General features: G+C 40.5%; 1 protein-coding gene across 1 annotated transcript in view; it reads left to right on the top strand.

The window, feature by feature from the left end:
* SUSD1 (sushi domain containing 1) overlaps positions 1 to 13,698 on the top strand; it is a 278,160-nt gene that overhangs the window by 22,893 nt on the left and 241,569 nt on the right. The window contains exons 3-5 of the mRNA XM_036749351.1: positions 658 to 810; positions 2,211 to 2,390; positions 8,127 to 8,306. Of these exons, the coding sequence (XP_036605246.1) occupies positions 658 to 810; positions 2,211 to 2,390; positions 8,127 to 8,306 (513 nt within the window). The remainder of the gene's footprint in view (positions 1 to 657; positions 811 to 2,210; positions 2,391 to 8,126; positions 8,307 to 13,698) is intronic.

Here is a 13,698-nt window from a genome sequence, read left to right as displayed (position 1 = left end):
ATTAGAGGATGAAAAATGAAAACTTGAAAAAAGCCTTTATTAAAAGGGTTTACCATATGCCAAGTACTGTGCAAACAAATACAAAAACAAAGGAACTTGCTTTCAAGAAGCTTATTCTAATGGGGAAAACAATGAACTTAGGACCGTGGTACCCAGGGAGCATTACTTTGGTCCAGAAAGTTGTATCAATGAGGAGTGGGATCTTTGGGGAATAGATTGACACACCCCTTGAAAGAATAATGGCAGAGTTGATTTGATCATGAATCTTGGTTCCAGAACTGGAGTGAAGTTGAGGGTAGAGAAGAGTATGTGCATAGTAGCAATGGAAGTTTTTTTTGACTACAATAACTCATGAATCACATTTAGTTAAATTAAACTTAGTTATGCTATATTCTTCAACCACCACATATTTGTTGAGTGTCTGCAGCATACATTCTGCCATGGAGGGATCTAAGAGAAATATAAGACAAGGACCCAATACTGAAGGAGCTTGCCATCTAGTTGGGGAGACAAATCTAAAATCGATGAAATGATGGTGAGACGGTAACAAGTGTATTCCTCTATGGAGCCATGTAGAATGGAAAAATGATTTTTTTTATCCTTTTTTTTCTTTTTGCTCTCTCTCCTTTCTTCCTTTACTTTTGTTGGATCGTCAAGACTTGGATGAATGTGAAGTACCAGACACCTGTGGGCCTGGGGGACAGTGTGTGAACACTCCTGGAAGCTATGAGTGTTATTGCAAGGATGGCTACCTTCCCCCAAATGGGACCCAACCATTCTACCCTATGAGAGATGGTACATCATGCACAGGTGGGTCACTGCTTAGGTATGTAATGCTTGGAGGGAAGGACGGCCTCATGGGGACATCTGTCTGCTCTGAGCTACTTACCTTAGAGTCATGTGAGTTTATAGGGGTATATACACAATGTGTGATTGACCTGTTCCCTCGCAAAATCTACAAAGAAAACAAAATTACAACAAGGTGTCAGGTGGAGTGTTTAACCAACCCAAAAGCATAAACTGTTTTTAGGAAGCCATGGCATATTAATTATTAATATCTCCCAGCTGGAGAGGCAGTGTGAGCTCGAGGACATAGAACTGGCCTCAGAGTAAGAAAGGCCTGAACTCAAGTTCCCCCTTCAATATATACGTGCTGTATAAACCTAAGAAAATCACTTATCCTTTTGGTGCTTTAGGACAGTGCTGTCAAACTAAAATAGAAATGGAGGCCACAGAACTGTACAGAAAGATCCCCACAGGCCACATATTGACCAGAAAACCACATATTAACATTGTGGATGTTTTATTGCATTTTTATTTATTTTATTAAATATTACCCAATGACATTTTAATTTGGTTCAGCCCCACTCTTGGAGGCAGCCTGTGGCCTCCTGCATGTTTGACACCTCAGCTCCAGACAATTAAAACCATTTATTGTACAGAAGGTGCTGTCCTGCATTGGTATGGCGAGCTTTCTCATCCTGCATCAGTGAAATGATGTCAGTGAAACAGATCCCTATTGTAAATGGATACTTCTAATTACTAATTTATTTTAATTCATTGAAGCAGTTTTAGCAAGGCTTATACTTTGAAACATTAGAATAATAGAGGGGGAAGGTTTAATAAGCATTTCCATAGAGCCTACTGTGTGCCAGGCACTCTGGTAATCACTTTACAAATATCTCATTTGATTGGACAACAACTCTAAGAGGTACGTACACTGTTATCCCCATTTTGCAGTTAAGGAAATGTGAAGCAGAGGTTAAGTGACTTTTCCAGAGCCACAAAGCTTATAAGTGTCTGTGGCAGTATTTGAACTCAGGCCTTCCTGACTCCAGGCCCAGCACTCTATCCATTGTATCACTTCCAGCAGCTAGTAATTGGTTGTGTATTGAGTATGACCTTGAATATAATAAAATTGTGTTAGTTTTTAAAAATTTGTATCATTCTGATTTTTCATTGTCAGACTGTCCTTGCCCCTGTTCGTCTACACTAGTCAGACTTGCCTCGGTAGTTGTACATGCATACATGTGGCTCCTGTGGAAAATTAGAATGGAATGTAGACACAGATTTAAGAGTTCCCTCCCAGACACTTGTTGAAATCGAGCCAAGTGGTCAAGCCAGAGTGAATCCATTCATTTGGGAGGAGGGCTGGTTTTTGCCTTTGAAGAATCCACACAATGACCAATTTGGCGTGATTTTACCTGTAGAAATAGACTGTGGGACACCTCCGGAGATTCCAAACGGCTACATCATCGGACAATACACCTCTAGGCTGGGCGGCCAAGTTCATTATGCTTGTAAAGAAGGATTTTACAGTGACCAGGAAGAGAGCATGACGAGTTGTACTGTTGCTGGCACCTGGGAGACCCCAAAGATACATTGTCAAGGTGAGAGGGACTACAGAATAAAGGCACCTCTTTGTGATTCAGCCCAAAGGAGATAATTTTTTACAAATTTTGTATTTAGGGGAAGTGTCATGGCGCTCAGAACTCACTGCCTGTGATTGGTTCCTTCCATACCTACCTCTTTTGTCACAGTTTGACCCTAATCAATCACATCAAGTAAACAAATACTTATTGAGTACCTACTATGTGTTTTGTAAAAAATCTTTGTAAAAAGCACAATAAGGCTGATAGCAAAAGTAGAAGATAGGACTCTTGCTTTTTGGAGATGCTTACTACTGCCTACTACATAAAATCTATGCTTTTTGAACTTGACAGAGCAGTCCTGTATTATTTGGACCAGCTAGGTGGTTCAGTGGATAGAATGAACTGGAGAAGGAAATGGCAAACCACTCCAGTATCTTTGCCAAGAAAACCCCAAAAGGGGTCACAAAGAATTAGACATGACTGAAAACTGACTAAACAACAAAACAACATTATTTGGGTCCAACTGACCTTTCCTAGTTTACCTCCTATAATGGCCCTTCACAATTCTCTATTGTGATTTCATCAGTCGAGGGAATCCTAGGTAAGCAAATTTCCTTTACAAATGCAGGTCGTTGACTTCTGTGATGATGCTTAGGGTTGCCTTCCTAGAGCACTGAGAGGTTATAAGTGACTTGTCCAAAGTCTTGCAGCTAGTTTGTGTCAGGGGCGAGGTTTGAACTTGGACATTCCCTGGCTCTAAAGCTGGCTCTCTACTCTACCGTTCATACTCATTGTATACCTTCCCCATACTGGATTACTTTGCTATTCCTCGGACACATTCCACACTTCCCCAACATTCTACTTATGTTTGTGATGTTCACCTCTGCTTTCCATGCCCTGGCCCATTCTCTACTTGTTGCAAATCTGCTTATCCTTCCAACTTAGCTAAGATGCCACCTTTTCCATGAAGCTTTCCTAAATTTCTCTCAGCCATAAGTGATTTTTTTACAGCATTTTGTACTTCTGTGCTTTTTTCACAGAAGACTTTGTTTATGTTTTTTTTCTTTACCTCTCCAGGCTTCTTCTCAAGTTGTGCCTTTGATCTTTGTACCATGTATAGCATATCACATTGACTTGCCCAGGGTCACACAGCTAGTAAGTGTGTGAGGACGGATTTGAACTCAGGAAGATGGTTCTTTCTGACTACCGGCCAGGCACTTTAGGTACATAGTTGTTTAATGCTCTCTTCCCAATTAGAATGTGAGCTTCTTGAAAACAAGAACCTCCACTGACAATAAGTGGCCAAGCTGAGATTCCAACCTAGGTCTTTCGATTCTAAGTCTTCTTCCTACACGTTATTTTTGTATTGCTTTCAGTTGCAAATAAGGTAGCATAGAATGTTAGAGCTGGAAGGCACCTTAGGGACTCTCAGTAGTGTAAAGCCCCTCACTTTGCAGGTGAGGAAGCTGAGGTCCATAGGGATGAAATCCCACAGTGAGTTATAAATGGGAGTGGGGAGTATTCAAAACTGGTTTTCCTATCGCCAGTGTTCTTTCCACTGTACTTCTGTCCTCCACAATTTGACACAGTGCCCATCAAGCCAGAAACTGAATCTCTTGGCACACATTTCTTTCCACAATTTCACCAGGAGAAATCTCCTTCTCATAAGCACCATTCATGTTGGATATGGTTTAGAAAAAAAACATGGATTTTGCTTATGGATATAGCTTCTCGCCAAGCAGAGCAGATGCTTGCAAGACAGGTTTCCTAATGGGCCATTTTATTTTATTTTAATTAAAGAAAACATTTTGTTGATGTCTTTTTTTATGTCACAACAATTTCCCAATATATCCCTCCCAAGAAAACCCTCTCTTGTAACAAAGAAGAAAAATTAAGCAAAAATATCCAACAAAATGGCTGTTTGATATATGCAACATTCTGAGCCTATTGTAATTCCATTTCTTTACCAAAAATAGGGAGATGTGTTTCAACATCTGGAGTAAACACTTAACTTGAATGAATAATGATAATTTTTAAAGCTCCCTTACAAGCTGCTTACTCTGTGCTAAGTGCTGGGGGTAGTGGTTGGGAAGGATGTTTTGCCATTTAATCAATATATACTTAGTAAGTACCTAGAAGTCACAACCATAATGGGGGTGGGGGGAGTCCTAGAAAAACTGATCGTGGTTGCTGCTGGGAAGGGCTGTCAATGTTGATTTATTTACTGTTTCTAGTGCAATAGGTGGGAAGATGAAAAGGGAGGGGGTAAGTGGGTTAGGCACTTAGCATGCCGTGGCTAGGTAGCCTAGACTCACTAATCAGGAAATTTAATTATTTTCATTTCATTTCATTTCATTCATTCATTTATTATTCAGCTGCTTGTATATATATTCACATAAGGAAACCTTAACAACTTGGAAATAATTCACATGAGTTTCATACCAGTATTTTCATAATTTTCTATTTATAGGCAAGGGTTAACATTCCTTTATATTGTGATTTTTAAAACGTATTCAAGAATTCATGGGGTGGCTCTGCCTCATTGAAGATGCCTGACTGAAGACTCAATCAATGTATTACAGATAGATGTCTGTCTTTTCCTTGCTTCCTTCTTTCTACACAGTACTGGGATTTAATCAGTTATTGTTTAGTTGTTTTTCTGTCACGTCTGACTCTTCATGACCCCACAGGGGGTTTTCTTAGCAAAGATACTGGAGTGGTTTGCCATTTTCTTTTCCAGCTCATTCCTCCAGATGAGGAAACTGAGGCAAACAGGGTTCAGTGACTTGCCCAGGGTCACACAGCTCTAGTAAATGTCTGATACCAGATTTGAACTCAGGAAAATGAGTCTTCCTGACTCCAGGATTGGTGCTCTATCCACTGTGCCACTTATTGGGATTCCAAAAACCTTGATCCCTAGTTCTAGCTCTGCTACTTAATACGATATGGCCTTGTATAAGAGACGACTCATTGGAGCCTCAGTTTTCCTTTCTGAAAAATAGGGATATTTGCTCTTCTTCCCTCACCTAAGTTGTTAGGATCAGCTAAAATAGTATGTATGAAAGTTCTTTCTATATTGTAAAGCATCGTGCTAGCATGTAAGGTTATGAATCTTTCTGGAAATCTTAATAATCTTTCTAGTCCACATGAATTTTGGAAGCTTGCCCACTCTTTTAAAAGTCACCTGAAGGCAGGGCACATCGTCATCATCATCATCATGTTTAAATAGCACTTTAAAGCTTGCCAGATGCTTTAGATAGGCGATCTTATTTGGTCCTCACAACAGTCCCAGGAGGTCAGTACTATATTATCCACATTTTGCAGATGAGGAAACCAAAGTTGAGAGAAGTTAAAAGACTTACCCAGGGTCACATAGCTAGTGGGTGTTTGAGGCAGGGATTTGAAGTTGAGTCTTCCTGATTCCAACTTCAACACTCTTATTTACTACACCGCCTTCCTCCCTTCATTGGACGTCATTGTTCAAAGGTGAACAGGACCCGCTGATACGTATTTTCATTTTTAATTAAAATTTGTAGAGGTACATAGTTTGGTTTTTAAAATTTCTCTGATGTCAGAGACTGCCCAATTTCTTCAGGCTTGTGCCTTTGTGCCCATGCTAATATGGCAGAGTGAATAATACGACTGGTGGGGAGCATTTGTCCTATGTGAAATTACAGTCGGGTCTCAGTTGTCCGTAACCATGGAGGAAAGAGGAGGCATTTTTTTTTGAAACTCATATAGACATCATGGGGATGAGAGCCCTTGGGTCATTAGCTATAATTTGTAGAGTGGGATAATATATGGTTGTAAATAATTGAAAAGGCGACTGCATATGTCTGTGAAAGGGTTTGGGGAAATCGGCATCTCTTTCTGTATGTGGAGTTTTATTTGGTCCTAGAGACAAAAGAGAGGGTAACTAACAGCGAATGAGTCTGCAGAAGGCTTCCTGCAGAAGAATTTTCTCTGGGGGGGAGGTTCAAAAGGGGAGAGAAGACAGAAGTTGGTAATCAAATGAAAAAAAAATAAAGAGAATAGAATCCTCCATAAACAGGACTATCACTTGAGTATTTTAGTCCTTTCACAATTAATTTGTTCAGATGTTTCAGTTTTATCCAACAATCCATGACCCCATTTGGGATTTTCTTGCAAAAATTCTGGAGTGGTTTGTTATTTCCTTCTCCAGATCATTTTATAGATGAAGAAAGTGAAGCAAATAGGATTAAGTGACTTGCCCAGGGTCACCCAGCTAGTAAGTTTCTGAGACCAGATTTGAATTCATGAAGATGAGTCTTCCTGACTCTAAGCTTGGCACTGGGCACTGTGTCACCTAGCTGCCCCTTCATAATCAACAGTATCCTTTAAATTTGACTTGAAATTTAAAAGTGGCATAGGAGAGGGACTGCTAGACTTGATGGAGTCAGAAAGTGAAAACCTCACCTAGTGAAAACAAAGGATAGCTAATGAACAACCCATATGCTCCATTGGTGTCCATGTTCTGTCAAAAGAACTAGAGAATGCCCTCAGCACCTTAGAGCCTGTGATGGATTTACAGTAGTAGAGAGACAAGAACTGTACAGGATGGGCAGGCACAGATGGGCTGTGACTGACCATGTTGGAAGGAGTACCCACATTGAGAAGGTCCATGGATCCAACAAGAAATCAACCTAACAAGGAACTCAGCTTCATTATTCAGCTTAAGAGTTAAATTAATAACTTGATTGTTCCATTAGTCCTTGGGTTTCACCCTAGATAGCTTGATTCACAAGATTTGGCTCAAGAATTCTTAGAGGATAATGATTTATGACTATTGGAGATATTCAAAAGAATATGCTATTGGCTTCAAAAGCAGCTCCCTTAAGAAAAGTCCTGGAAATATGATTATTAGAGTGAGTAGATGGCTTCCAGGTGACTACTTTCAAGTCACAAACACTTTGCTGGGTGTATAAGTTCTGTTTGTTTAAAATTTAAAAAGCAAATTTACTAGTAAAACCAGCCTCTTTACTTCTAAATCAAATATTATTTTCCCCACTTTGATGAAAGCCTTTTTGTAGAGTGATTAAAGAGCCAAAAAGAAAAATGGGCAGAATCCTTTCCCCAAATTAACTGTTGGTCCAACTCTAGTACAAGAGCACACGGTAGAAATTATGCCAAAGAATGTTTGTATACAAATATTAGTAATTACTGCCCTTTGCTAACTACAGTCTAGTTGCGATGGCGCTTCCTTGCATAGGGCATTCATCTCCCATCTCTAGGCTCTTATCCAGGCCTTCCCTAAGGTCTGGAATGCACTCCCTCCTTACCTTTATTTTCTAGAATCAATAGTCTTCCTTCAAGATGCTCCTCAACCACTATAAGAGGCCCTCGCTGATCCTTACACCCTCTCGTATCCTCCCAAATTAGCTTTTGTTTATTTTGTACATACTTATATGTGCCCATATTGTCTTCTTGAGCAGAACAGAAGCTTGCCAAGAGCACAGGGACTCTCTCGTTTTGGTTGTGGTATCAAAAATGTCCACATACCTGACACATAGTAGGCACTTAAGTGTTTCACTGATTGGTTGAAATCCAAATAAAACCCTTGACTTCTGAAAAGGGGAGGATCTCCGGGGGGAACATTAAACCTATTTCAGATCATGGCTTTAGGCTTTTAATGTCTGGTTTTATTTTCCTCCTTCTGCTTTGTTTTCTCCTCCCACAAATCAATTTCTCACTCTAGGCCTTGTGTTTTTTCTTCTTCTTTTCTTTGTACTGCAGCTGTGGACTGCGGGGTTCTGCCTTCATTCCCAAATGCTTATCCAGCTCTTCTGAACACCACCACATATGGAAGTCTAGTTGGGTACAAATGCTGGAAGGGGTACGTGCCAGAGACCAGCAACCCTGTTGTTTTTTGCAATGCCCAAGGACAATGGGAAGGTCCATCTCCCATGTGCAGAGGTAAAGGGAAAAGAATACAAAATAATCTTAAATGACATTGAAGGTCTTCTAGAGCCAGAACAGGGAGTCTCTGTCACCAAGAGTGGGTTAATTGGGGACAGGATGGGAGAAGTCTCATCTGTCACATAGTGGCCTGATAATTCACTTAGGTGGATTGGGCTTGTCTGTGTCAGTGGGTCCCCTTTGTGTCTATTTGAGTGGCAGTTGGAAACACCTTACAACTCCAGAAACATTTGTTGTAAAGGCTCACATCTATGTGGCACTTGAAAGTTTACTTTACACCAACCGTTGGAGGCAGGCAGTATCCATATCATTACACCCATTTTACAAATAGAAAACTAAAGCAGAGTTCCGACTCAATCTGGAATTCTTTCCATGGCACCATTGTGAATGAATACAAGAGACAGTTGGAGGGATTCAGTTAGCCAAAAAGTATTTACTAGGTACCTGCTATGTGTAAGCTCTGTCTTCAGTTAAATTAGATTGAATTATTAAATTTCAGGCAGCTAGGTGCCATAGTGGAAAGAGTACAGGTCCTGGAGTCAGGAAGAGTCATCTTCCTGAGTTCAAATCTGGCCTCAGACACTTAACTAGCTGTGCCTCTGGGCAAATCACTTCATCCTGTTTGCCTCAGTTTCCTCATATGTAAAATGGGTGGAGAAGGAAATAGCAAACCGTTCTAGTATCTCTACCAAGAAGACTCTGAATGAGGTCTTGAAGGGTTGGACACAACTAAAAAATGACTGGGGTCACAAATGGGGTCACAAAGAGTTGGATGCTACTGAAAGGACCGAACAACAGCTTCTTAATTCTAGGCCCAGAACTCTATCCTCTGTGTTACCTTTAACCTGCTGTATTTCTCAGTATCATTGACTCCCAAAAGGTACATGAGCCAGGGAGGCTTCCAGTAAATACAGATCCCAGAGCCATTCCAACTCCTACCACAGGATTCCTAGGCCTTCTTCCCACCCCCACCCTCTAGATTCAGTCCATTGAGTTTGCCCCACCTGTCCGAGGAGTGGGGCAGGGGGAGGGGAGTTCTTAGGAAGTTGATGTCATAGTTAAGATCATGTCTTGGATTATTGTTTTAGACATGTTCTATTCCCCCAGCATCGCTAAATACTGACATATCATGCCATGAAAGTTAGAAAGGAATGCTTAAAATCTTTCATTGTTTGAAGACTTATTATAGCTTAGGGCATTAAAAAAGTTCAGAGAAAGGAATCAAATATCTTTAGAGGGATGTTTTTAAGTGTGGTTTGAAGCCCATAGGATTGTAGATTTAGAGTAGGAAGGGATTTCTGAGGTCATCCAATCCAATGTCTTCATTTTGAAGACGAGGAAACTGCGGCAAAACTTGTCTGAGGTTACACAGATTGTCACTGAGCTGAGATTCGACCCAGGTGTTCTGATTGCAAATCTGGAATTCTTCCTACTGTACCTTTCTGAATGGAGACAATTCACACCATCTGGTTTTTTTTCTTTTGTGGGGGTGGGGTGGGGGTGGGGAGAATGAAGTGAGAGCCAGCATTATCCCAAAATATTTCCTGTCCAAGGCACTCTTCTAAGCATGGTATAATGTGGCCCCTCCCTCTCTTTTGGAGTATAGTGTAGTTTCCTAGGGAACAGGAGTCACATCCTTGTAGTTTCCTTTATTCATATGCAAATAGGTGCTTAAGCAGTGCTGTTTTAAAACTAAGGAAAATAAGTATGGCATCCTGGAGCTCTGAACTGGAAGTCGGGAGAGTTAGGATGTTGTCTCATTTCTGTTCTAAACTAACCTAGTGGATTTTTACTTGGCGTTTGAGGCAGCTAGGTGGAGTGGTGAGTAGGGGATTAAATTTGGAGTTAAGAAGACCCGAGTTTCAATCCTACCTCAGACACTTATTAGCTATGTGATTCTTGGCAGGTCTCTTAACCTCTGTCTGCCTGAATTTTCTTGACCGTAAAATATGGATAGCTACCTCCTGAGTTGTGAAGACCAAGTGAAATATTTGTAGAGAACTTTCCATGACTCAAAATTGTTCTCTGTGTCTTTCTCTGTCTCTGTATCTGTTTCTCTCTGTGTGCGTCTCTCTCTTTCTCCCTCTCTCTGTCTCTCCCTTTCTCTCTCTCTCTGTCTCTCTATATCTCTCTATCTATCTATCTATCTACATGTACATTGATAAGTTATTATTATTAGCGTCAGCGTTCCTGAGCCTCATCAATAAAATGGAGGTTGTTCTAGATAATCTCATCAGAGCGTTCCAGCTCTCATGTTCCTTGAATTCTGTGACTGCTTCTGTTCCCAGATTTGCCATTAAATACCGTTGTGACTTTGGCCCTCAGTTTTGTCATCTATAAAATGATGGACTTGGGCTAGCTGATTTCTAAGGTAGGATTTACTTTAAATTCACTCAATTTTGTAATCTGTTAGGATCTTTTCCAGTGCTAATGTCTTGAACGCTGATGGGGGCATGGAAATAAATGAATGATCTTGGTCATATGTAAGCTAAATAAAAAAAGTGGAGGACATTTTTAATGCCCCTAGGGGCAGTGAGTCAAGAAGAAATTGTACACGATAGGAGGATGGTTTATAGTTCATTTGCTGCCAGTAGCAAAAACTGAAAAACTTCCCAAAAAATCCTTCCAAAGTGAAAAGCCCTCACCTTGCTAATAGCTAACGACAGCTGGCATTTATGTACCACTGCAGGATTCATAAAGTGCTTTTCATGTGTTATCTTATTTGATTCTTACAACAACCCTGCCTGGTAAGGGCTGCTGTTTTCTTGTTTAGTTGTTTTTCCGTCGTGCTTTTTGTGACCCCCATTTGGAGTTTTCTCAGCGACTGGAGTGGTTTACCATTTCCTTCTCCAACTCATTTTATAGATTAGTAAACTGAGGCAAGCAGGGGTAAGTGACTTACTCAAGGTAACACAGCTAGTATGTGAGGTAGGATTCAAACTCAGGTCTTCTTGACTTTTAAGTGCAGCACTTTATGCATTATACCATCTAGATGCCCCCTTCCTTTTCAGAATGTGGTTGAGGGAGTAGGAAGACCTTTACACATATTGTTTCCATCCCCCTATTGATGTTAGAACCATAAAATATCAACGCTGGAAAGGTTCCTGGTAGATTATGGAATTTTAGAGTAAAGAGCCACAATTAAAATGAATAAGTGTAGTTCTTTGAAAATGTGACTCTAGCCCTGATGGAGTGGGGGCATAGAAACAAATGAATGGAATCCTTCAGATACACCTCAGTGAATGGGTCAAATTTGAATTTGCTGGGGTGGGGGAGGGGATGGTGAATGGAGAGGAAATTGTACTTGGAGGTCACAGTAACAGACAACATTCAGCTGATACTTCCAAGGTGCCTACTGTGTGCAAGGCTACTTTTTGTGCCAGATATTCCTATTAGACTGGAAACTTTTGTATACTTGTTTTATTTTCCTAGTAGACTGGGAGCTATTGTCCAAACGGGAATCCCAGCACTGAATCTGTCTTGCCTCTTTGATGCTGATCTCCCTGGGTGATTTAAGAATGTTTCCAATAGCCTAACTCCAACCCACCTTGGCATTCACAGGGTCATAAATTTAGAGCTAGAAAGGATCTTAGAAGTTATGAAGTCCAACCTCCTTATTTTACAGATAATTAATAATAATATTAATAGCCAGTATTTGTATAGCATTGTAAAGTTTGCAAAACATTCTATTTATATTATCTCATTTGACCCTTATAATATCCCTGTGAGGTAGATGCTAAGATCCTTTTCACAGATGAGGAAACTGAGACTAACTGGGTTAAATAACTTGTCTGGGGCCATGTCCTTTATTTAGTGTCTGAAACAAGATTCTAATTCAGGTTTTCATGCTGCCAAGTCCAGCTTTCTATCCACTACATCCCCTAGCTGTTTCAGATGAGGAAACTGAGGCAGAGAAAGCTTAAATGACTTGCCCATTTTCTCCTCAGAAATACACTTTACCTAGGCACTCTTAATGGTAGACTTGCAAAGGCAGAATCTGATCCCAACTTCATGGGAATTACTGGAGCCTGAAGTTGCTAACACAGATCCTCCTCCCTGTGTGCCTCTCCTCCGACTTCCCCCTCTTGAGCTTATGAGCCAGCAGATGTAGTCTGATTCATCAGTTTTATCTGGGAAAAGAAAAAGTCATAGTGTTTTGAGCTGGTATCAGAATAAAATGTTGCTCCTGGCAACTCAGGAGTGCTTGATTGCCACCAATGTGTTAGTAGAACCCAACACCATCTTTGCCTGGCTTGCTTCTAAAGCATCCTAATTGTGCCCTCTTATGTTGCCATAGTAGTCACATTTCTTGCTTCCATAGCCTTAGAGTTATTGTTCACTTTTCTGGAGGCAGTCTCTCTTCTACCTTAGTCTTGCCTTATTTTTTTCTTCCTCTTTTTCTTCCTGCCATGAGACTCCTGTGGACATGAAAAACCTTTTCAATTTGCTGTACAGTCAGGGAGTGCAAAACGAGAGGGCCTTGGTTCCAGATACTCAGTGTTGCTTCTGTCAGCTTGTAGTCTGTCTTAGCTTACCTACCACTTAGTGTTTCTTCTCATATTTTTTCCTCTTTACAAAATTGGTACCTATGTTGGCATGCTCTGAAATCCTTTGTCTCTCTGGGGAATATAACAGCTTCTCTGGGAACAGACAGGTTTCACCAAAATAGAGACAGAAGCTTCCTGGGTTGACTCGCAGGCTATAAATGGAAAAGTCTCCTTCTCATATGCTGAGGGAAAAGCATATTAAAGCTTTCAAGACCTAATAATTTTATTTTTAATAATTGTAATTCGCATAAGCATTATACTTTTAGCTTGACATTAGCTATGTGACTATGGGCAAGGATTGAACCTCATTTTCTGCATTTGTAAGATGAGAATAATATTATCTGTATTCCCTAGTTCACAAAGTTGTTGAGAGGGAAGTACTTTGTCAATCTCAAAAGGAGAAGGACCTGCCCTGCGATTTCACTGGTATAGGGAACTCTCAGGAGAGAAAACTCCATCTACCAGTGCAGGCTAGCAACTTTCTGTTACCTAGAGAATTGTCTAATGCACTAAAGTGACTTTTTAATCCTGGTTCCTTCACTAATTACCTCGTTATCACTAGGTACATCACAGCCTCTTTGGATCTCAATTCCTTCACGTGTAACATAGGGATAGTACCATCTATTCCATTTATATCAAAGTATTTTTGACCCGGCAAAACTGCTAATAGGCATATACCTCAAAAAAAATCAGAGAAAGAGGAAAAAGATCCACATGTACAAAAATCTTTTAGTAGTTCTTTTTGTGGTATCAAGGAACTGAAAATTAAGGGGATACACTCATCAATTGGGGAATTGGGGAACATACAGCCTTGAGGCCACATGTGGCCCTCTAGGTCCTCA

The sequence above is a fragment of the Trichosurus vulpecula genome, chromosome 1 (assembly GCF_011100635.1).
Source record: "Trichosurus vulpecula isolate mTriVul1 chromosome 1, mTriVul1.pri, whole genome shotgun sequence".
NCBI classification, from domain to species: domain Eukaryota; kingdom Metazoa; phylum Chordata; class Mammalia; order Diprotodontia; family Phalangeridae; genus Trichosurus; species Trichosurus vulpecula.
Note: the sequence above shows the minus strand (reverse complement) of the source record. Positions and strands in the feature narration are given on the sequence as shown.